Source organism: Schistocerca serialis, chromosome 2, assembly GCF_023864345.2.
Source record: "Schistocerca serialis cubense isolate TAMUIC-IGC-003099 chromosome 2, iqSchSeri2.2, whole genome shotgun sequence".
In the NCBI taxonomy this organism is placed as follows: domain Eukaryota; kingdom Metazoa; phylum Arthropoda; class Insecta; order Orthoptera; family Acrididae; genus Schistocerca; species Schistocerca serialis.
The window spans coordinates 134,788,707-134,814,897 of NC_064639.1; the positions used below are offsets into that span (position 1 = coordinate 134,788,707).

General features: G+C 43.4%; 1 protein-coding gene across 1 annotated transcript in view; it reads left to right on the plus strand.

The window, feature by feature from the left end:
• The first annotated feature begins 18,750 nt into the window (after positions 1 to 18,750).
• LOC126455781 (hemocyanin-like) overlaps positions 18,751 to 26,191 on the plus strand; it is a 54,861-nt gene continuing 47,420 nt past the window's right edge. Inside the window, exons 1-2 of the mRNA XM_050091546.1 lie at positions 18,751 to 18,820; positions 22,371 to 22,504. Of these exons, the coding sequence (XP_049947503.1) occupies positions 18,751 to 18,820; positions 22,371 to 22,504 (204 nt within the window). The remainder of the gene's footprint in view (positions 18,821 to 22,370; positions 22,505 to 26,191) is intronic.

Genomic DNA, 26,191 nt, shown 5'->3' on the forward strand with positions numbered 1-26,191 from the left:
CAGAATCGGAGAGGAAAGGAATATGTGGAAAACACTGATAAGGAGAAGGGATAGGATGATAGGACATCTGATAAGACATGAAGGAATGACTTCCATGGTACTAGAGGGAGCTGTAGAGGGCAAAAACTGTAGAGGAAGATAGAGATTGGAATACGTCAAGCAAATAATTGAGGACGTAGGTTGCAAGTGCTACTCTGAGATGAAGAGGTTAGCACAGGAAAGGAATTCGTGGCGGGCCGCATCAAACCAGTCACCAGTCTGACGACCAAAAAAAACAGTGTCTTCGTTGCTCACCACGATCCGAAGCTACGACTACTCGCACCAAGGGCTACAATTAACGAAGAACAGCTCATTGTAATAGCGTTTACAGCTCATGCTGACAACGACAAGTGAGTCCTCAGAAAAAAAGTGCAATGGCAGTCGCTTACTGCACACCAGATACACAGAACGATAAAACACCATCCAAAATTATTTCGAGTTGTTAGTTCATAAGTCCACACGAATAGTAAACGGTTGTGAAAACACCCTTACCTCTCAGCAACGAATAATCCTGATTTAATAACAAGCATCAAAACGGATAGAGGGATTAGTAAAACGAGGTTGTCGTAGCGAGATTGAATATTGTAACCGCCAAATCATCCAAAAATGAACGAAAAATATACCTATTCAAGAAAGCAGATAAAAATTCACTTGACGCCTTCCTGGGAGACAACCTCCACTGCTACCAAATTAATAATATAAGTGAAGACCACATGTGGCTTGAATTCAAAAAAATACTATAGGCAACAATTGAAAGATTCGTACCAAGTAAATTAACAAATGGTTTAAATGGCTCTGAGCACTATGGGACTTAACATCTTTGGTCATTAGTCCCGTAGAACTTAGAACTACTTAAACCTAACTAACTTAAGGACATCACACACATCCATGCGACCGTAGCAGTCGCGCGGTTCCGGACTGAGCGCCTAGAACCGCTAGACCACCGCGGCCGGCAAGTAAATTAACAAATGACGGAGCTGATCCTCCTTGGGACACAAAACGTGTCGGAATACTGTTGCAGAAACAACGAAACAAACATGACAAATTTAAACAGACACAAAATCCCCAAGATTGGCGATCTTTTACAGAAGCTCGAAATTTAGCGCGGACTTCAATGCGAGATGCTTATAACAGCTTCCACAACGAAACTTTATCTCGAAACCTGGCAGAAAATCCAAAGAGATTCGGGTCGTATGTGAAGTATGTTAGCGGCAAGAAACAATCACTGCCTTCTCTGCGCTGTAGCAATGGAGATACTATCGAAGACAGTGGTGCCAAAGCAGAGTTACAAAACATAGTTTTCCGAAATGCCTTCACAAAAGAAGACTAAGTAAATATTCCAGAATTCGAATCAAGAACAGTTGCCAACATGAGTAACGTAGAAGTAAATATCGTCGGAGTAATGAAACAACTTAAGTCACTTAGTAAAACCAACTCTTCTGGTCCAGAGCGTATACCAATTAGGTTCCTTTCGGAGTATGCTGATACATTAGGTCCATACTTAACAATCATATACAACCGTTCGCTCGACGAAAGATCGGTACCCAAAGACTGGAAAGGTGCACAGGTCACACCAATATTCAAGAACGTTGGTTGGAGTAATCCACAAAATTACAGGCCCATATCGTTAACGTCGATATGCAGCAGGATTTTGGAACATATATTTTGTTCGAAAATTATGAAATACATCGAAGAAAGCGGTCTATTGACACACAGTCAACATAGGTTTAGAATACATCATTCTTGTGAAACACAACTAGCTCTTTATCCGCATGAAGGCTTTGACACAGTACAACGCAAGCGGCTTGTAGTGAAATTGCGTGCTTATGGAATATCGTCTCAGTTATGTTACTGGATTTGTGATTTCCTGTCAGAGGGGTCGCAGTTCGTAGTAACTGACGAAAAGTCATCGAGTAAAACAGAAGTGATTTCTGGCGTTCCCCAAGGTAGCTGTTCCTTACCTATATATGCCATATGGGGGACAATCTGAGCAGCCATCTTAGGTTCTTTGCAGGTGACTAATAAAGTCATCAGAAGACCAAAACAATTGCAAAACGAATTAGAAAAGATATCTGAATGGTGCAAAAATTGGCAGTTGACCCTAAATAACGAAGTGTGACGTAATCCACATGAGTGCTAAAAGGAATTCGTTGAACTTCGGTTACACGCGAAGTCAGTCAAATCTAAAAGCCGTAAATTCAACTGAATACCTAGGTATTACAATTACGAACAACTTCCTTCCTTGGAAGGAACACAAAGAAAATGTTGTGGGGAAGGCTAACCAAAGACTGCGTTTTATTGGCAGGACACTTAGAAAATTTAACACATCTACTAAGGAGACTGCCTACACTATGCTTGTAGTCCTCTTTTAGAATACTGCTGACTGGTGTGGGATACTTACCAGATAGGGCTGCCGGAGTACGTCGAAAAAGAAAGGCAGCACGTTTGTATTGTAGCGAAATATGGGATACAGTGTCATAGGAATGATACAGGATTTGGGCTGGACATCATTAAAAGAAAAACGTTTTTTGTTGCGACGGAATCTTCTCACGAAATTCCAATCACCAGCTTTCTGCTCCGAATGCGAAAACGTTTTGTTGACACCGACTTACATAAGGAGAAACGATCACCATGATATAATTAGGGAAATCAGAGCTCGTACGGAGAGATATATGTGTTCGTTCTTTCTCTAAACGAGATTGGAATAATAGAGAATTGTGAAGGTGGTTCGATGAACCCTCTGACAGGCATTTAAATCTGATTTTCCGAGCATCCATGTAGATGTAGATGTAGATGTAAATATTAAAGTCGTTCTCTCTTCTCTGTGAAGTGCGAACTCGACACTAGCATTTCTTTGATTCCAGTTTGTTTATTTAATGGCTTCAAACGGCATTGCAAAAATTGTGGGTAATGTAGTGTATGCCCACAATTATATCTCATCGAATATTGACACGTAATCATCTAACGCTTCTGTTTTATGTAAATCACTTTATTAATGTTAATGATACCTGCACAAGATGTAACTTTCATTTCTGTTAATGTTTAACCTAATCTGTAATAACGTCATGATTACAGAAATAAATAAATAAATCTTGATACTGACCATATGGTAAATAAGTGGATATCTGGTGAAGGAGGTTTTCGTGCTATACAAATATTAGCTTCTTACGGTCACTGAAAGTTTCGCCAAACAGGTGCTTGCAAGACGACTTTCATCTATTTGCCTAAGAAGACATGGTAGCTGTCATTACTTATAACAAGAACAGAACCAACACATCCTCGGATTCGTTAAAATAATTAAATTACTACATGAAATTAAAAGACATTTTTCTAGTGTTAGTCCATGAGGCTTCTGTCCTCATTCTGCAGCTCTCAAGAAGTATAATTGAATGTTTTTTCTCTTAAAATTAGTCTAAATTAGCTGAATGTCTTTAAGGTTCTTGACATCAAGATATGCATTATGAATCAACGTGGAATTCGGCTGATGCATTATATACATACAACTCCTTAAAACAACTGACCTCAAATCTTTAAATAATAAGTTCAAATGTTTTTTATTCCAGTCTTTGATCACAATATCAATTCTTTAGACGATGAGCGGTTTCAGTCCGTAATGACCATCCTCAGATCTAAAATATATAAGTATATGCATCTAGTGAGCAATGTGTCTTTCAGCATAAAACAGCCATATGTATCACAATATACTGTCATACACCCAGGGAAATGTACAGATAAAATATGGTATAACGTACCTTTTTTACACCATATCCTAAGGCCATAATGGCACCGTCAAAACGTATACATATAATCAGCACAGCATCGTCACATGGATCTAAAGTAAGGTGTAGAATAAGCGCCGGCCGGTGTGGCCGTGCGGTTCTAGGCGCTTCAGTCTGGAACCGCGTGACCGCTACGGTCGCAGGTTCGAATCCTGCCTCGGGCATGGATGTGTGTGATGTCCTTAGGTTAGTTAGGTTCAAGTAGTTCTAAGTTCTAGGGGACTGATGACCACAGATGTTAAGTCCCATAGTCCTCAGAGCCATTTGAACCATTTTGTAGAATAAGCCACATCGTTCACATAGTGATTACTGCAACTGGCTACCGAAGTACAGTAGCAACCAGAAACCTGAACGAGATTTTCACTCTGCAGCGGAGTGTGCGCTGATATGAAGCTTCCTGGCAGATTAAAACTGTGTGCTGGACCGAGACTCGAACTCGGGACCTTTGCCTTTGCGGGCAAGTGCTCTACCAAATGAGCTACCCAAGCACAACTCACGCCACGTCCTCACAGCTTTACTTCTGCGAGTACCTCGCCTCTTACCTTCCAAACTTTGCAGAAACTCTCCTGCGAACCTTGCAGAACTAGCACTCATGAAAGAGGGAGATCTTCTGTAAAGTTTGGAAGGTAGGAGGCGAGGTAAGAAGTAAAGCTGTGAGGACGGGTCGTGAGTCGTGCTTGGGTAGCTTAGTTGGTAGGGCACTTGCCCACGAAAGGCAAAGGTCCCGAGTTCGAGTCTCGGTCCGGCACACAGTTTTAATCTGCCAGTAAGTTTCAACCTGAAACCTGTTTGCCTGCATCCTCCTTAGATGTCGCTACTGTGGGTTTGCATAGATGTACTCATCATTTACGCAAGAAAACATAATCTCATAAAACCACATTAGGTAAAATGAATGTATCAGACTTATTAAAACTGATGACTATCATGGTTTTTTTCTTTTCTTCATTGTGATTTTGATACCCGTACAACAACAGGTAGGCTGGCAACAGCACCATACGCCACTTATCAGCCCAAGAGTTAACAATGATAAAAATATAGAAGACACATGAGATTGAACAATCCGCACATGAAACAGTAGACACAGTAACATAAAAAAAAAACATGAAGCCGTTCACACTCGACGATAATCCACATGGCAAACTGTTGACACGACGCACATGTGAACGATTGAGTGTGACAGTGAACACTAAACACAAAACACGACGGCACACACGAGAAACGGATGGCGATGATCTCCGACGCGCGAATGTTCACATAATGTGTGCGAGTCCGGTGACCTGCCAAGAGGGGAGAAGGGTGAGGGGGAGGGAGAGCAAAGATGCCAATAGCAGAGGAGATGGGAGGAGGAGGGACAGGGGTAGGGGAAGCCCAGGGGAGGAGTGGGGAGAAAGGGAGGAGGGAGGGAAGGAGGAGAGATGGGAGAGAGAGGGTGCTCAAAGGAACAAACACAGGAAGAGGGAGGGAGGATCAAAGTTGGTAGGAGGGGTAGATGGAGGAGGGAATCATCAGGGAGGGGGAGCCGGCGGAAGCCACCTTGGGAGAGGGTCAGGAAGGTGGAGAGATGGAGAGCAGGTGGGATGTGGGTATACAGGCGCGGCAGCGGGCAGGGGTGGGAGAGGATGGGTGAGACAAGCGGGCGAGGAGGATCGAGTTTCTGGGAGGTGTAGAGGTTACGTGTCCATTCGAGGAGATGGAGAAGGTGGGGGAATGGAATTAGGTCATACAGGATCCACGTGGGGGAGGGGAGATGGATGCGATAGGCGAGGCGAAGAGCATGGTGTTCAAGGATCTGAAGGGATTTGTAAAAGGTAGTGGGGGCGGAGATCCAGGCAGGATGGGCGTAACAGAGGATAGGGTGGATGAGGGATTTATAAGTGTGGAGTATGGTGGAGGGATCCAGACCCCATGTACGGCCAGAAAGGAGCTTGAGGAGACAGAGTCAGGAGTGTGCCTTGGCTTGGATTGTCCAGATATGTGGGGTCCAGGAGAGGTGACGGTCGAGGGTGACTCGGAGGTACTTAAGGCTGGGGTGATGATGGTGATAGGACGGCCATAGATGGTTAGATAGAAATCGAGGAGGCGGAAGGAAGGGGTGGTTTTGCCTACAATGATCACCTGGGTTTTGGAGGGATTGACCTTAAGCAACAACTGGTTGCACCAAGTGGTGAACCGGTCAAGATGGGAATGGAGGAGGTGTTGGGAACGCTGCAGGATGGTGGCAAGGGCAAGGAAGGCGGTGTCATCGGCAAACTGGAGAAGGTGGGCAGGGGGTGACTGCGGCGGCATGTCCGCCGTGTACAAAAGGTACAGAAGGGGGGAGAGGACAGAGCCTTGGGGGACACAGGCGGAGGGAAAAGAAGGTGTAGGAATCCGTGTTATGGATGGTGACGTAGGAAGGACGCCGGGAGAGAAAGGAGCCCATCAGACGGACGCAGTTAATGGGAAGGGCGAAGGTTTGGATCCATACGCTGTCATAGGCACGTTCGAGGGCCAGGGAGAGGAAGATAGCGGAGCAACGGGAATTAAGCTGTTCGGAAAGGAGATGACTGAGGTGAAGGAGAAGGTCATCTGAAGAGAAGGACAGCCGAAAGCCACACTGGATAACAGGAAGGAGGCAGTGCTGGTGGAGATGCTGGTGGATGCGGTGGATGAGGATGGATTCCAGGACCTTGCTGAAGACCGAGGTAAGGCTGATGGGATGGTAGGAGGAGACGGCGGATGGCGGTTTACCGGCTTTAAGGCACATCAGGATATGGGAGGTTTTCCACTGGTCGGGGTAGTAGCTGATGGACAAGACTACATTATAGAGCCTGTCCAGGGTGGAGAGGAAAGAGGCAGGAGCTTCACGAAGGTGGCGGTAGGTAACACGATCGTGACCAGGAGCAGTGTTGCGTTTCGTGCGGAGTGTAGCAATGAGATCTTGTGTAGTGATAGCAGCATTGAGTTCTTTGTGTGCCATGTTGTCCAAGTACTGGAAACCAGGTGCGAGGGGGGCGGGGGACAGAGGTGTCAGAGGTGTCAGTTCGATCACAGACATCCGGGAAGAGGGAGTAATCGAACTGGGGACCATCGGAGATAAAATAGACACCGGAGAGGTAGGAGGCAAATTGATTGGCCTTACTAAGGGTGTCAGGGAAGGGGTGATCGTCATGGAGAAGAGGATAGTAGGGGGAGGGTTTAGTTCTGGTAAGGCGATGGAAGGATGACCAGAACTTGGACGAGTTCATAGGAAGGGTAGCATTTAAACGGGTTCATGTCTGTCGCCAGTCCCGGCGTTCCTCTGCCGCAAGCAAGGTTTGGATGTGCCGCTGGAGTTGCTGGTGGCGTTGTAGTGTGTCCGGGTCATGCGTGTGGAGGAAGGCACGGTAGAGACGACGGGATTCACGGAGGAGGAGGATTCCCTGCGGGGGTAATGACGGTGGGGGTGGATGGCGACAGTAGGGACATGGGCCTCCACGGCCTCAGACAAGGTCTACTGGAGAAAGGGGGCGGCATAGGTAATATCATCAGGGTGGTGGTAGGTGAAGGGGTGGAGAGGGTATCCCGGTAGGCATTCCAGTCGACATGGGAATAATCATGGACGTACTTCGGGGGAGGGTCATTACGAGGGTCGGGGCGGGGGCGATGACCATCTGAATCGGTGAGGACAGGGAGATGGTCGTTACCAATGGGGTCCAGGACATCCACCGCTATGCGGCCAAGGAGGCTAGGGGAGGAGAGGATGACATCGGGAGTGGAGATGGATTTGGGGCGGGTGTGCCGGGGAATGGGGACGAGGTCGCCTTGGAGGGAGGAGACGAACCGATGCCACCGCTGTAACTGGGTGGCAGAACGACTATGGATGTTGAGGTCGGCGGCGATCACGTAGGAGGAGAAGGTACGGTCAATGTGGGAGAGGAAGTCGAAAGGAATAAGGGCGTTAGGGCGGACATAGATGGTGGCGCAGGTGACGGTAATGCCGGGGAAGAAGAGACTAAGGATCAGGTGTTCAGTGGGGTCTGGAAGGAGAGGTTGGAGCCGACTTTACATTAAAAAAAAAGAAACAGTTCGTGGGATCGGACCCTGTCACATTATGGAAATTATTAGTCTCCTTTAACCTAGCCTTGACCACTCAACGATGAGAGGAGTAGCCAGGGAGTGACTTGGCTTCCACGTTAAGCTGTGGGTCCCCTTCCCCCTGTTGTATATCTGAGGTAGATTAAGGCCACGTAAGTCGCCAACACAAAGACTTGCAGCTGGCCAGATTGCTACACGAAACTTCCATTATTATTGTTATTATCGTCACTTTGGGTATAAATCTCAAGTCGATGTGGATGTCCAGGTACGTTGGTGGATACCCACAATAATAATTACCACTTTGGTAAAAGCTGAGGTATAACATCAGTACAATGGTTACCATGTATTCGTATTATCTATGGTCTGTAGTAATAATTGTTATTGTTTCAGTTTATTTTATTACCCATTTTTGACACAGTGTCACTATGTTGGCAGAAATGAACAGTTTCTAGGGAGAATAGGTGTGTTGATGCCATATACTAGAATTAAGACATGAGTTTTTCCTACTTTTCCACACAGTTACAAGTAAGTAGGCTTCACCTTTCTCCTATTGTTCCACTGTATCTTTTGGAACCATCGCTCCATGTTCTGAGTCCTTTTTGTGTTCCACGTAAGACGTATCAATGTACAGTATAAAATCAGTGTGTCTCGATGTATCATTCCAATAACTTTTTCACGATTAGTACATTGACAAGTGTAGCACTTTAACACCATCTAACTGAATGATGAATTAACTGATTTAATACGGACTACTAGGAATTCCTACCCTGTGTCAAAATGTTCATCTCAGTGTATCCATTGCAATGCACGTCTTCAGTTATTTGCTCGATGTATTCCAGTTTCCATCCTCCTCTACAATTTTTACTCTCTACAGCATCCTCTCGTATCAAGGAAGTCATTCTGATGTCATAACAGATGTCCTGTCATCTTATCCCTTTTTCTGTTCAGTGTTTACCATAACTTTCCAATTCTACGCAGAACCTCATTATTCATTCCATATCAGTCAACCTACTTTTCAACATTCTTCTGCAGCATACCAACTCAAATGATTCGACTCGGTTCTGTTCCGCTGTTCCTACCGTCCATGTTTCACTAAAATACAACGTACATTCTCAGAAATTTCTTCATGAAATTAAGCCTTATGTTTGATACTAATAGACTTCTGGTGGCCAAGAACGCCCTTTTCACCAGTTGTTGTCTGCTTTTTATGTGTTTCTTGCTCCGTTCACCGTAGGTTATTTGGTGCCTAGTTAGCAGAATTCCTAGACTTCAACTACTTCGTGATCCCCGATTCCGATTTTAAGGTTTCTCTGTTGTTATTATTGCTACTTCCCATTAATGTTACCTTTCTTCTGTTTATTCTCAATCCATATTCTGTACTCGGTAGACTGTTCATTCGATTCAACATATTCTGCAATGTGTCTCCATAAAAAAATTCACTGAGGATAACAATGTCATCAGGACAGCAATGTCATCAGCGAATCTTGTCACGGATATCGTTTCACCTGGAATTTTAATCCCACTCTTGAACCTTTCTTTTATTTTCCTCATTGCTTCTGGATGTACAGATTGAAAAGCAGGGGCGAAAATCTAAATCTCTGTCTGACACACTTTTTAATCCGTTCGCGTTTTTCTTGGTGTCCCAGTCTTACTGTTCCCTCTTTGTTCTTGTACCTGTTGTAAATAACCCATCTCTCCTGTAGCTTACCCCCATTTTTCTCTGGATTTCGAAAGTATTCAACCATTCCACACTGCCGAACACTTTTGGTAGGTCGATAAATCTTATGACCGTGTTTTAATTGTTCTTCAACCTTGCTTCAATTACCAACCGCAACGTCAGAATTGCCTCTCTGGTGCCTTTACCTTCCCTAAAGCCAAACTGATCGTCATCTAACACATCCTCAATTTTCTTTCGCATTCTTCTGTATATTATTCCTCTCACAAACTTCGATGCATGAGCTGCTAAGCTAATTGTGAGCTCTTGCAGTCTTCGGGATAGTGTGGGTGATATTTTTCTGAAACTCATGTGGTATGTCGGTAGACTCATACATTCTTCAGACCAACGTGAATGGTGTTCCTTTTTTTTTTTTTTTTTTTGCCACTTCTCCCAGTGATTTTAGGAATTTCGATGGAATCTTATTAGCACCTTCTCTTGTATTTGATCTTACGCCGTCCAAAACTCTTTTAAATTCTGATTATAATACTAGATCAGCTATCTCTCCCCTGTCGATTCCTGTTTCGTCTTTTATTTCGTCATTCAAGTCCTCGCACTCATAGAGCACTTCAGTGTACACTTTCCACCTATCCGCTCTCTTCCCTGCATTTAACAGTGTTATCCCAGTTGCACGCTTTGTGTTATCACGCTTGCTTTTAGTTTAATAGAAGGTTGTTTTGATTTTTCTACACTCTGAGTCAGTCCTTCCGACAACCATTTCTTTTTCGATTTCTTCACTAGCAGCCATTTCGCCATAGCTTCACCGCACTTCGTATTTATTTCGTTCCTAAGTGACTTGTATTTTTATATTCCTGAATTTTCCTGCCTACTTTTATACTTATTTCTTTCGTCGATCAACAGAAGTATTTCTTCTTTTATCCATGCTTTCTTCGTAGTTGCCTACCTTGTACCTACGTTTCCCTTCCCAAACTCTGAGATTGCCCCCTCTTTTAGAGATGTCCATTTCTCTTCTAGTAAACTGCCTACTGAACTATACATCAAAGTGTCTATAGCATCAGAGAAAATGAAGCGTATCACTTCTTTCCCCTAGTAGTACCGTATCACACTTCTTTGCACACTGACTCGTTCTGAGTAGTCTGCTATACTTCAGCCTCCTCTTCATCGTTACTACGTTGTGATCTGAGTCTATATCTGCTTCTGGGTACGGCGTACAATCCAATATCTGATTTTGGAATCTCTACCTGACCATGACGTAATATAACTGAAACCTTCCTGTATTTCGTGACCTTTTCCAAGTATACCTCCTCCTTTTCTGGTTCTTGAACAGAATATTTGATATTAATAGCTAAAATTTATTAGATAATTCAATTAGTCTTTCTCCTCTGTCATTCCTAGCACCAAGCCTATCTTCTCTGGTAACTACACTCCTGGAAATTGAAATAAGAACACCGTGAATTCATTGTCCCAGGAAGGGGAAACTTTAATGACACATTCCTGGGGTCAGATACATCACATGATCACACTGACAGAACCACAGGCACATAGACACAGGCAACAGAGCATGCACAATGTCGGCACTAGTACAGTGTACATCCACCTTTCGCAGCAATGCAGGCTGCTATTCTCCCATGGAGACGATCGTAGAGATGCTGGATGCAGTCCTGTGGAACGGCTTGACATACCATTTCCACCTGGCGCCTCAGTTGGACCAGCGTTCGTGCTGGACGTGCAGACCGCGTGAGACGACGCTTCATCCAGTCCCAAACATGCTCAATGGGGGACATATCCGGAGATCTTGCTGGCCAGGGTAGTTGACATACACCTTCTAGAGCACGTTGGGTGGCACGGGATACATGCGGACGTGCATTGCCCTGTTGGAACAGCAAGTTTCCTTGCCGGTCTAGGAATGGTAGAACGATGGGTTCGATGACGGTTTGGATGTACCGTGCACTATTCAGTGTCCCCTCGACGATCACCAGTGGTGTACGGCCAGTGTAGGAGATCGCTCCCCACACCATGATGCCGGGTGTTGGCCCTGTGTGCCTCGGTCGTATGCTGTCCTGATTGTTGCGCTCCCCTTCACGGCGCCAAACACGCATACGACCATCATTGGCACCAAGGCAGAAGCGACTCTCATCGCTGAAGACGACACGTCTCCATTCGTCCCTCCATTCACGCCTGTCGCGACACCACTGGAGGCGGGCTGCACGATGTTGGGGCGTGAGCGGAAGACGGCCTAACGGTGTGCGGGACCGTAGCCCAGCTTCATGGAGACGGTTGCGAATGGTCCTCGCCGATACCCCAGGAGCAACAGCGTCCCTAATTTGCTGGGAAGTGGCGGTGCGGTCCCCTACGGCACTGCGTAGGATCCTACGGTCTTGGCGTGCATCCGTGCGTCGCTGCGGTCCGGTCCCAGGTCGACGGGCACGTGCACCTTCCGCCGACCACTGGCGACAACATCGATGTACTGTGGAGACCTCACGCCCCACGTGTTGAGCAATTCGGCGGTACGTCCACCCGGCCTCCCGCATGCCCACTATACGCCCTCGCTCAAAGTCCGTCAACTGCACATACGGTTCACGTCCACGCTGTCGCGGCATGCTACCAGTGTTAAAGACTGCGATGGAGCTCCGTATGCCACGGCAAACTGGCTGACACTGTCGGGGGCGGTGCACAAATGCTGCGCAGCTAGCGCCATTCGACGGCCAACACCGCGGTTCCTGGTGTGTCCGCTGTGCCGTGCGTGTGATCATTGCTTGTACAGCCCTCTCGCAGTGTCCGGAGCAAGTATGGTGGGTCTGACACACCGGTGTCAATGTGTTCTTTTTTCCATTTCCAGGAGTGTATTTGAGATGTGGTACCGCAGAAGAATGTCGATAATTAGGTGGACTGAAAAGTAAAATGTGAGGAGGATCTCTGTAGAATCGGTGAGGAAAGGAATATGTTTAAAACAGTGACAAGAAGAAGGGAAAGAAGGAACATAATAATAGGACATCTGTTTAGACATCAGGGTGCTAGAGGAAGCTGTAGCTGGCCGCTCCCTTTACGTACTCAATTACCAGCACAATATCATCATACATTTTCTCTATCCCTTCATCTTCTACCTGCGGCGTCGTCATGTATACCCGAACTATTGTTGTCGGTATTGGTCAACTGTCGATTCTAATGAGAACAACGCTATCATTGAACTGTTCACAGTAACGTACTCTCTGCCCTACCTTCGTGTTCATAACGAATCCTACTCCCTTATAACGTTTTCTGCTCCTGGTGTTACCACCCTATACTCGTGTGACCAGAAATCCTTGTCCTCTTTCAGTTTCACTTCACTGACCCCCACTATAGTCTGAGCATTTATATTTGTCCTTTTATTTATCTAGCTTCCGTACCACGTTCAAACGTTTGACATTCCATGCCACGACCCGTAGAACGTTGCGCTTTCGCTGGTTATTCAATACTTTTCTGATGGTCACCTCCCCCTTGGCGTTTCCCTACTCGAGATCTGAATGGGATCCGGAATCTTTTGCCAATGGAGAGATCATCATTAGACTTGTTCACTAACATGTCACATGTATTGTGCATACATATTATGGGTCCTTACTGCAGTAGTTTCCATTGTCTTCTGCATCCTCATGTCTTGATCATCGCTGATTCATCCTGCTTTTAGGGACAGTTTCCCATCCCAAGAGAGTGGTTTCATCTTTTATCCGCTCCTCCGTCCTCTTTGACATGGCAGTTGGCAGAACGAGGGTGCCTTCCTACGCCGGAAGGCCTCTGCCGCAGTTGGAGACGCTTTTGTTCGAAATTTAAGCAGAGGTGAAGTTCTGTCCCGAGTCTCGGGACGTTTTGATTGCGAACTAAGAATTTGGAGGCTGATAGCGACCACATTTTAATATAACAGTCTATCATATTTTTTAACTGAAACTTACTATTAAAATGTGGTCATTATCAACCTCTACGTTCGTAATTAATGGGGTGTAAATTACAAGTGCGAAATCAGAGCATCATCGGCTATCGTGTATGTCATAGAAGAAAACACATGAAATGTGCCTCAGTTTTTACTCTCAACTCAATGGTGTCTGGTGTACTTTCTCGATAAAACTCACATAATATGATGTCACATAATATGATTTCGCATACTACTCACATAATACACTGAAAAAGTCTTACTTGGTGATACAAATCCTATGGCGTCAAATAGCAAAGATTAGTTTCCTATCTAAAAGGTAATGGTATTTGATTAGTGTTTTCTAAAGATCATTTTTAACTTCGTTAAATTCAACTAGTTACGTAATAAAGTAAGAACATATTGGCAAAGCATATTTTTATTCATCCGTCAGTAATGGTGGTTGATACAGAAAATTATAAACCTGAGATAAAAAAGAATTAGTGCTCTTGAAAGAACCCTATTGGATCGTGCTAAAAATAACCCGCAAAAAAGTGCCCCTGTTTGATACTACTTCAAGTGTAGAAACAGGAAATGAAGGTAGCAAAAATGCTTATTCAGCTTTGATGCTTTTGTTTGATTATAAATCTTCACATCAGTCTCTCGGAAGAATTAATTTCGTTAATTTTAAGACTTCTGTTTTTAATATTAATTGTCATAAGATTAACTTGATAAGATGTATTCTGAAAGCTATCTGCTTTTGGGTTGTTAGGGTAAAATGTAACACAGGCCAGAGTCCGTCGAGATAACCGTGAGAAACCTTCCAAAGGACGCTCAACTTGACGAGTAGAACCAACACTTAACAACCTGGAATTGGACGAATACAGTCCTCGTACCCTCAGTTTGGTACATTGTCTTGTAGTTAGTCATTTGGTTTCATGTTCCATGTATTATATCGCTTGATAAATTGTAATGAAGTGGAACGAGTCATTTTACCTTCACATCGCAAATTAATTTGTACATATGCTTACATGCTCAACGTTTATAAATCCTTTATTTCTTTTTAAAATGTATAGATGTTGGTACTTTCCACCCACCACCTTTTCCCCCTTACAATAATAGAAATTCTTCTACGGAATGGAAGGAATTGTCAAGGAGAAATTTTCTCTGTTTGTTTTCAAATTTTACTTTGCTGCGGCCTTGTACAATAGGTAACAAGACGCCTGGATCTTGTACTGTGTTGAAAAGATCTTAGATCACATTTCGGCAATGTTCTCTAAAGATCGGCATCCACCATGACTGAGAAAGAACACTGAAATCGCCGCTGCGTCGAGGTAACGCTATAATTTAATGTGGACAGCATGATAACCAAACAAACCCAAGTTCCATTGTACTTGCTCAAGCCACAGTGTTGCCGTTGCACTCAATATTACTAAATCTGGGATTTAGTAGCATCACAGACAATCATTTCTAGAAATGGGTGTGAATTCTATTATGAGTAATGAATCTGTGGCACAGATTTCAGCTGGAGGGCGAGGGAGGGGGGGGGGGAAGAGGCAGGCAAGTGCCCCCCCCCTTGCTGTCAAACTAATTCTCCCCCCCCCCCCCCTCCCGCCGTAGTTGCGCATGCCTATGCTTCAGTACAGTGCACTGATACAGTGACATCATCATCATCACTACTTTCATCTAGCGATCCAGGAACTTTGTGAACGTTAAACATCCTTGATCTCTGTCATGGTGTAGCTTTCATACTGTAACACCTATTTTAGCGTTATAGAATATATTAGGTTGTGTACACTATAATGTAATGTAACAAACAAGATTTATTATTGATCATGTACTGAGTATGAACACTTTTAGTAGTATCACTTTATGTGATGTATTTTTGATTTCTGTGACTTACAGAATGTTTTATGTTGTCTACGCTGATTGATTTACATAATTATGTAAGCTATTTTAAATATTTTATTTAAGTATGTGATATCTCGTTACGTGAGTTTTCGTGAACATGCACACCAAATAGCGTTGTTTTGACAGTTAAATATTATATTCATTTCACATATGCTCACCTTTCGTACACAGAATACGTGATGTCAGTCTAAAGACTGAAACTGGTTGTAATAAAGAATTGTTTTTTAACTGTTTTTTGGGGGTAACCATCACATTTTTAAGTACCTGTGAGTATTGGGACATTATCTTCTCAAAATAAATAAGGAGTGTGCCGGGAGTATTGATCAATACTCAGCGATATGACAGGAACGATCATTCTAAGCAAAGCCGTCTTGAACATGGGCTCTAAAATTCATACCTTAACGGCTATAAGCACTTATTCATCTTCGATACTATGAAAGAAACCTCTTCGATTGAAAGCTCTTTCGTTTACATATTTTGAGAAGTGGACCAAAAGAATAAAAAAATTCCAGTAAACATGCGCTCTAAAGTGCATATCTTAAGAGCTATTAGCAGTTTCATCTTCGCTAATACGAAACACTTCTCTTCTACTAAATAAATACTCATAGCTCTGAAAGTATGCATTCTGGGTACCATGTTCATTGGTGAACTTTTTGTTGTTTCCATTCATAGGACCTCCTCTCAAAATACGGCAAGCAAAGAGCTTGCAGTAGAAGAGATTTGTTTCACAGTATCGAAGATGAAGAAGCGGTCATAGTTCTTAAAGTACGCATTTAAGCGCCCATGTTTACTAGACTTTCTTCTTCAAATGGTCGTTCCTGTCCTATCCCTGATTATTGTCTATATCACCTGGGAGACCCTGTGGTGCACAAAAGTTTAATATCCACTGATGAGGATAAGAAATTTTGCGGGTGATGGTGCGGAAGCGGTTAGTATTACTGTTACTCTCGTAGACGATATGGAGTCACCGCTGTTTATTGTGTCTACATCTCATCTACATATACGTCATTACTCTGCTATTCACAATAAAGTGCCTGGCAGAGGGATAAATGAACCAGCTTCATGCTGTCTCTCTACCGTTCGACTCTCGAACGGCACGCGGGAAAAACGAGCATTTAAATTTCTGCGTGCGAGGCCTGATTTCTCTTATTTTATCGTGATGATCATTTCGCCCTATGTAGGTGGGTGCCAACAGAATATTTTCGCAATCGGGGAAGAAAACTGGTGATTGACATTTCATGAGAAAATCCCGTCGCAACGAAAAACGTCTTTGTTTTAATGATTGCCACTCCAGTTCACGTGTCATGTCTGTGACACTATCTCCCCTATTTCGCGACAATACAAAACGAGCTGCCCTTCTTTGTACTTTTTCGATGTCATCCGTCAGTCCCACCTGATGCGGATCTCACACCCCACAGCAGTACTCCAGAATAGGGCGGTCAAGCGTAGTGTAAGCAGGCTCTTTGGTAGACCTGTTGCAGCTTCTAAGTGTTCTGCAATTAATCGCAGTCTTTGGTTTGCTCTACACACAATATTATCTATGTGATCGTTCCAATTTAGGTTATTTGTAATTGTAATCTCTCAGTATTTAGTTGAATTTACAGCCCTCAGATTTGTGTGACTTATCGCGTTATCGAAATTTAGCTAATTTCTTTTAGTACTCATGTGAATAACTTCACAGTTTTCCTTATTCAGGGTCAATTGGCACTTTTCGCACCTTAAAGATATCTTATCTAAATCGTTCTGCAAGTCGTTTTGATCATCTGATGACTTTATAAGACGGTAAATGACAGCATCATCTGCAAACAATCTAAGACGACTACTCAGATTGTATCTTATGTCGTCAATACAGGTCAGGAACAATAGAGGGCCTATAACACTTCCTTGGGGGACGCCGGATATTACTTCTGTTTTACTCTATGACTTTCCGTCTATTACTACGACCTGTGACCTTTCTGACAGGAAATCACGAATCCAGTCGCACAACTGAGGCGATACTCCGTAGGCACGCAGTTTGATTAGAAGACGCTTGTGAGGAACGGTGTCGAAAGCCTTCTGGAAACCTAAAAATATGGAATCAATTTGAGATTACCTGTCGATAGCAGTTGTTACTTCATGGGTATAGAGAGCTAGTTGTGTTTCACAAGAACGATATTTTCTGAATCCGTGCTGACTATATGTCAATAAATCATTTTCTTCGAGGTACTTCATAATGTTCGAATACAAAGTGGTTCAAATTGCTCTGAGCACTATGGGACTTAACATCTGAGATCATCAGTCCCCTTAAACTTAGAACTACTTAAACCTAACTAACCTAAGGACATGACACACATCCATGCCCGAGGCAGGATTCGAACCTGCTACCGTAGCAGCAGCGCGGTTCCGGTCTGAAGCGCCTTGAACTGATCAGCCGAAAAGGCCGGCTGTTCGAATACAGTATATGTCCCAAAACTCTACTGAAAATCGACGTTAGTGATATACGCCTGTAATTCAGCGGATTACTCCTACTTCCCTTTTTGGGTATTGGTGTGACTTGAGCAATTTTCCAGTCTTTAGGTACGTATCTTTGTGTGAGCCAGTGGTTGTATATAATTGCTAAATATGGAGCTATTTTATCAGCATACTCTTAGAGGAACCTGACTGGTATACAATCTGGAGCGGAGGCCTTGCCTTTATTAAGTGATTTAAGCTGCATTGTTACAAAAAAATGGCTCTGAGCACTATGCGACTTCACTTCTGAGGTCATCAGTCGCCTAGAACTTAGAACTAATTAAACTTAACTAACCTAAGGACATAACACACATCCATGCCCGAGGCAGCATTCGAACCTGCAACCGTAGCCGTCGCGCGGTTCCGGTCTGTAGCGCCTAGAACCGCACGTGTTTGTTACACCGAGGATATCTATTTCTATGTTTGTCATATCGGCAGTTGTTCTTGATTGGAATTCAGGAATATTTAGTTCGTCTTCTTTGGTGAAGGAGTTTCGGAAAACCGTGTTTGATAACTGTGCTTTAGTGGCACTGTCATCAGTGACTTCACCGTTGTTATCGCGCAGTGGAGATATTGATTGTGTCTTGCCACTGGTGTGCTTCTTGTATGACCTGAATCTATTTTGGTTTTCTGCCATATTTCGAGACAGAATTTCGCTGTGGAAATCATTAAAAGCATCTCGCAGGTGCGATCATGTCCACACTCCCACAGTCGAAGGACTGTATCGCTATTTGAAACGAGTAAGCAGTTGCTGTGATTGCGTTGAACAGGCCGTCAGCGGCTGGACGTAGACTATTTGAAGCCCTGAGGTGCGCTCGGCGATTGCAGACGGCCCGGCGGGTGGGCGGTGCGCACGGCCCACGGCCGCTATATACGGCGGAGCGGCCAGGTGACCGGCGACCCAGCGCTTCGCCGCCATGAAGCTGCTCCTGGCCGTGGCCGCGCTCTGCGCATGCGTGGTAGCAGTCCCCGTCCCAGAAGACAAGGGTAAGTCACGGGCCACGTGGGTGGCCTGCCTGTAGGCGCAGCAACAGCAACCATGTCGTCATCGCGGGTCACATTGCAACGTAAAAAGTACTAACTTTTACCCAAATCTCGAAATAATCGATGCGTTATGAGGACCATTAGGCATATAATTTTCGCTCGAGTTAACAGGTCAATGACATCGTGTTCAATATCTCCATGTTTACGATATTTTTCGGTGACCAAGGCTTCCTCATTAGCCCTCATAATGGTGTCTGGGGTCTTTTTAGACACTGTGGCTCGTTTAGCTACAAAGTAACAGTTTTAATGTGGATGCAGACTTCTTTACCTCCAGATACGATTTCCATGGACTTTTGATTATACTCGTAAAATTTATCATTCTTTTACATAATTCAGGTGGACGTAGACTTCTCATCCTCCAGATATGATTTTTATGGACATTTTATTATACTCGTAAAATTTATGGCACCATCACAGCTCATAGTTTAACTTGAAATTTTTGCAACGTGGTCAGAAAATACCCCAGATATACAATATCCGATTTTCAATGTTATATTTCAACTTTATTACGAAAATCAAAAGTTGGCAACAATGCATCTTCTAAATCGACATTTATATGTCGATTGTTGCAAGCAATTTGTGGAAAATATATACTTGTGCAATGTTAAGACAAATTCGCAGTTAGGAATTGTGTTTGATACACGTTTTGAAATAGGCTATAGTCTCGAGTTGGCTTCAGCAGATTATAACAATGAATCAGTTTCTGTAAATGAGGATGAGAGTGATGGTGTTGTAGATATGACAGAGAGAGAGATATCTACAGATCAGAGACGAATGTGATGTGAGTTAACGTGAAGAAGATGATAATGGTATTCGGGAAACTAGTGCGCCATCTCTTTTATCTAGAAGTGGACATATAACATATGACTGAGTATCACCCGATGGGCGCAAGCAGGTTTCAAGAAACGCAAAAAGTGAAATTTCACATATTCTACGTCACCGTAGACCAATATTACAGACGTGGGAAGACTGTCTCAGAGGTTTTATCACCAGTCACATGCAGAATGTGATACTAATGCCTATCAATAATCGTGCAGATGACAGTAAAATTCTATACACGTATATTGAACGCTGGACTGAACTTCACTCTACAGAACGCCAGGCATTCTTTGGTCTATTAATAAAGGCTGGCTTATATAAGGTAAGTGGGAAACCTTGGAGTGAATTTTGGTCAGATGAGTATGGCTTACCTATTTTTCGAGCCACTATGAGATTTTCAAGTTTAATTAATTACAGTATTTAACGTCATATGTGGTAAATGAATATTTTGTGTTAAAATAATTTTTGGAAATAAAAAGCTAAACAATATATATGTTTTGATTTTACAAACACAGCTAGTAGATAATTACAACTTATGCATAACTTAATTGTAGGAAGAAACTATGGAGTTGTAATTTCAATATTGTACACGGGTGTTTCAATAACTCATTATTATTTTTGTGAAAATATTTTGCGTTTTATCGACATAAATATAATACGTTTTCCAGAGACACTACCATGCGAGGCTTATGTAACATAAACTTACCACAGGTAGAACCATAAGTACGCTGATGCTGTCAAGCAAGTCGAATTCATAAATATTTAGGAAAGCATGAATGAACTTTTCTTGTAATTTATGTTAATGCTGGACATGACCTCTGAGTAGCACTGTAGTGAACTAAAACAAAAATTTTATGAGAAACATTCATAAAATCAAAGACAGATAAGACTGTTTATGTCATTCCAACAAACGGTGGAGTGAAATAAGATTCAACATTCTGTTATGATTTAGTTATTTCTCCAGTTACTAAGAATTTCATTGTTACAGTATTGATACCGTTTGTGGTGAGCCCAGTGATGACGTAGGGGCTACTACCGGTCATTTCTAGTGTATTGTATACCTTCTTTTTTTAATTTTCCGCTGTTGTGTGGAAAAGATAGTTCTGTGTGCCCTGCGTGTCGATGGAAATGAGTTATGAGGTGTTTGAAACGCAACAGCGGTGAGGTGCAACAGGAATCAGGAATGTAGCTTCGACACAGTATTTGTAAAGTCCTATAGTGCAGGGGGAATCACGGACACAAAACATAACCGAATTTGTGCCTGGGAAGTGTAATGTAGCCAAACACGCGATGGACGTAGACAGCGTCTACAGGAACAGAGATTAGAGGATTTGTATCAAGTGTGACAGCAATATCGTAAAACGATCGATTTTGAAATAATTGATGCTTATCTCTTCTTTGCGTGGATGTTTCTGTCGAAACTGAAAATTAAGCTATTCATTTACCCTTATATTGTCCACCCTACAATTTGTAGGATTTTCCGCAGGCAGAGAAAGGGCACACAAAGATGGATTTTCGTAAAGCATGCGCAGATAGAAGTAATTAGAGAACAGGGATTAGATCGGTGTCCTGTGAGACCAACCCCGCTCTCATGTGTTCCAGCAGGGAAAGAGGAAACGAAAGGTTTAGCGTGTTATTTATTCTTCTAGCCTAGACTGCTGCGTTCCATTATGCATTGCGTAAGCAGTGAAACTAGTGAAAACTGAATTAGTATACACTCAGGTAACATCTAAACAGTATACTATCCACTTAGATGTTCGACTGGTAAAGACAAAAGAATAGGGGTGGGGGAGGGGGAGTGGATCAGGACGAATCCTATGGGAGTTTCCTCTGTTGAACGGGGCAATGATCGATGTATACTCAACCATCTTCGAAATCAGAACACAGGATTCTGAGTGGCTGACAGGCTTTCAGGTCGAACAAACGCTGCAAGTTTGTAGTAATGTGGGTTACTTAGCTCCTTTGTTGACCAATTTCAATACCAGCTCGTTAAATTTCTTCTCTTCTTTTTTGTGAACAATCAAGTCATTTAATGACCAAATGATTACAAGAAATCAGTTATTGGTTGTTGAGATGTACGGTGATAAGAAATTTATTTAATTCTCTCCATGTGTAAAGGTTATAAGTGGAGATATTTCTAATGATGACTAAGGACGGTGTACTAATGAACATTACATCATTGCGGCATTTTCAGTCTTAAGCAGTACACTCGCTGTTGGTTAATACGTCTGAGTATATGTGGCAAGAGCAAGCCGTTAATGATTATTTTCCGCTGGGCAACAGATCAGGTGTTGAGGTGCAGACACCTGGACACAAAACCATTAGTCCATACTGACAGGCGCTGTTGACTTTGCGGCCCAGGTACGGCCATGCAGAGAACAACAACTCGTAACATTTGTGAATTGCTTGTGGGAAGACTGTTCGACGCAGAGAAAAAACAACCAACAGGCTAATATGTGTACATATTAAGGTGCTGATACCACATATAAAAAGTATCTACACTTTTGCTCATTAACATCCTGTTACAGCCTGAGTACGAGTGTGTGTGTTTAATTTGGTCTTGATTAATTTTGTGAGGATGCTATTCGCAATTTATTTCTCTGCAGGTTTTTCTGAGTGCCATGTTTGCCTATCTTTGCTGGAGTGAGTTCACTTGAGTATTCGACTGTTGCAGCCGATGCAGTGTTCCTGAAGAGACAGCTGCTGGTTCTGAAGCTGCTCAAACACATCGGCCAGCCCGTGGCAGACCCCGACCTCGTCAGCATCAAGAACTCTTATGTACCGCTCAACAACCTCGAGAAGTACTCGGTAAGTTCTGACGAATGAGGAGGTGCTCTGTGCATATGCCTGAGAGAAATAGACGGACAACTTTGTAGACAAGAGGCAACTCAAGTTAGTTTACCGACGACTGACAGAGATCTCACGACAAATGTCTCTTAAGTACAGTTGCTACTATTCACCATCCACTAAAAGCTCCTGTTTCCATACAAACAGATATTGCATTGACACTCTATATGTTTGGTGGGGCACGATACAAGTTCGATTCACAAAGACTTTTTTCTAGAGGGGTGTGTGTCCTTTGTGATGGGGGGGGGGGGGGAGGTTGCAGTTTCCCTCTCCTCCACCTCTCTGGTTCCGCCCTTGTTTATACTGATTAACTGCAGATGTAGAGCTCAGCATGTCCAATTTTTTCCGTTCCTCAGTTGACGGTTTTCATATCATTTGCAGCTGTAAATTAACAGATGTATAACAGCGAAGATGTAATCAATGCAAAGGTTGGGATGAACACCAAAATGCTTCACTATGCGTCATCCTATTAGAATTGTCGTGATCTGGTCTCCCTACGACCTTGAGCTGGATCACCTAACGTGCTACATAGAGACCTACACGTTCTAGGTGCAATTTGAAATTTTTACATTCGCAGAGCAGTTCTATGTGTGAAATCAGTGTTCAGATGTAGAGGAATTTATATGAGCGCGTGGGACTTTAGCTGCTGTCAACTTGCTGCACAGAAAAAGGCTAAACGAAACATTCTTCCTGTTATTACTAATATTTGGCTGTTACGCTTTTGCCTCCTAAGCAGCGAACAGCAGCAGAGCAGAAAAATTTTATCACCACAGGATTGTAATCTGCTGAACTCTGTTATTCTGTATCGAACATCAGATTATAAAAATATGATTCTGTTTTGCCTGTTTGATTTTTAACTGTCGTTTGAAACAACTGATTATCGCCAATTTTCATTTTCGCATTATGCTGACATATCTTAGTTGGATTCCTTACTCGTACTGTCTACAGGGAGAAACAGGAATCAGGAACGTAGCCTAGATACAATATTTGTAGAGTAGTAAGGTGCCAGAGGAATCATGGACTCAAACACGCGATGGATGTAGACAGAGAACGTTAACACTAGCAGAGAATTGAGGACTGATTCAAACATTCGATGCAAATTATGACGGAATTGTTTTCACAAAGAATTGAAGTTGTACATTCAAACTGCAATAATTACATTTCACTTCGGCGGAATTTCAGATTGGGTGCCGAAATATGAATTATGAAAGTAAAGTACGTCAATGTTAATATGCTATACAAGGATCTGAATTAAACATAGGTAGAAGTTTCTGGAAAAGGGAGTCACATACATCGCATTTCCATTTCTGGCTTCGAAGTTTGCTCTGTGTTACAAAGAGGAAAATACTGTATGCTAACGTCTGAATATATATAAGAACTAAAACGAACAACATTCCTTCGTACTTAACAGGCTTTAATCAGCAATGTTTACCTCAGGATGCTGCGGACCAGTAAGTAGGATGATGGAATTCTGCGCATAGTACATTTCACTGCTATCAGTGTGGACATATTTCATCTCTCTGCTGAGTCAGTCCATTTCTCCATCTAATATCTTTTATGTGAACTGTTGATAGCCCCAAAGAATTTGTTTCCTCAAAGGTTGAGGCAAAATTCAAAGTTAAATTTCTGCCGTTATAGAAAAGAATGTATTCTGAGATCTCAATCTTGAGGAATAATGTTCAGTTCGCTTTACCTTACCAATATTTGATAGCTATTCGTACTGCTTAATGCGCGGCGAGCTGGCTGGCGAGACTTGGAAGTGAGCGAGACCGGTATCGAATACATGCGGCCGAGTAACGATTGTTGGCCTGATACATGATTAAGCTTGAGGTTAGTTTTTCAGCGGCTTTACGGTCAGGCTAATTCTTTGCTATTCCTTAATGTCTGCCTCGGAATATACGACGCACAACCAGTTAACATACAATAATACACACCCACACCCACACACACACACAAATGGTTCAAATTGCTCTGAGCACTACGGGACTTATCTTCTGAGGTCATCAGTCCCCTGGAACTTAGAACTACTTAAACCTAACTAAACTAAGGACGTCAGACACATCCATGCCCGAGGCAGGATTCGAATCTGCGACCGTAGCGGTCGCGCGGTTCCAGACTGAATCGTATAGAACCGCTCGGTCCCTCCGGCCGGCCCACACACACACACACACACACACACACACACACACACACACACACACACACACACACACGGATTGCGCACACAAGTACGTTCTTTTAGGTTCGCTGACGTCTGTGGTGACAGGAAAGGCAATCGGCAACACCGTGCTCTACGCTCGCTCGCGGTGGTCGCCTCCGGCCTACAGAGTCTTTCGACCCTTGGGGTCACAGTACACAGCTAACTGCAGCTGATGATGGATATTTGTCAGCCCAAAACCGATCGTAAATTTAAATAATAGAGGCCTTATAATTGAAGCTGTGATTTCCGTTTTTTTACCATGCAGAGTTGCGGATGTTTCACCAACTGGATTATTTGCACAAATAAATTCGTCAAATTCTGAAGAAACTGGATCCCATAACACTGGATAAGCGTTAACAAAGAGGTAGAGACAGGGATATGGTGTCGGTGTTCTTTCCCTGATTATTTGTTGATTATATTTCGAAGTGGTGTCTGAGTGTTAACTTCAAAACAGCGGATCAGAGTACGTGGAGGGTTTAACATTCCAGCATAAAAGCCACTAGGTAATGCTGAAAACATGCTGCTTCTTGCAGTGTCAGGTTATAGTAGCTAATTCCTTCTGTAGGGGTCAACTGTGCTTTTGTGTTTAAGCCACGGCTTGCACAGTTTGGGTCCCAGAAGATGTTACGTATTCATACAACGCGCTTTCTGCACTGTGCCGAGGGACTGTATAACTGGCCCTTAGCACTGTAGAGATCTGGCAATAATTTGCTGTCAAAATTTCATATTCATGGATATACCGAAATGATAATATGTGATCTTTTTACCTGTTATTGCCGTTAGTCGTTTATTTCCACTCTGGTAGAATCTGCGAATTTTCACTCTACAGTGGAGTGTGCGCTGATATGAAACTTCCTGGCAGGTTAAAACTGTGTGCCGGACCGAGACTCGAACTCGGGACCTTCGCCTTTCGCGGGCAAGTGCTCTACCAACTGAGCTACCCAAGCACGACTCACGCCCCGTCCTCGCAGCTTCAATTCCGCCAGTACCTCGTCTCCTACCTTCCAAACTTCACAGTAGCTCTCCTGCGAACACTTGCCCGCGAGAGGTAAAGGTCCCGAGTTCGAGTCTCGGTGCGGCACACAGTTTTAATCTGCCAGGAAGTTTCAGTTATAACTTTGTATGTGGTTTATTGGATGTGCCAAACAGGAATTGGCATTCACCCGTTCGGGTTTATTCAGCTCACCTCATATGGACTCGTCCTCTATTTTGTCTGCGGGAAAGTTTTTTATTTCTGGGTGCAACCGGGGAATCCCCCTGGCGGAGACGCCACGTACAGTACGCACGCATGCAAAAATCAACTTATGGTTCGTTCAGAAATCAACTTAGAATGTGTTCAAAAATGTTCGGAAACCGACAGGGATGCTCTTCAAAATTATGTGAATAATCGATAGACCAAAGCGTGCTGGATGCTAGGTGCGTTGTGAAACAACGTCTTTTCTTCAAGA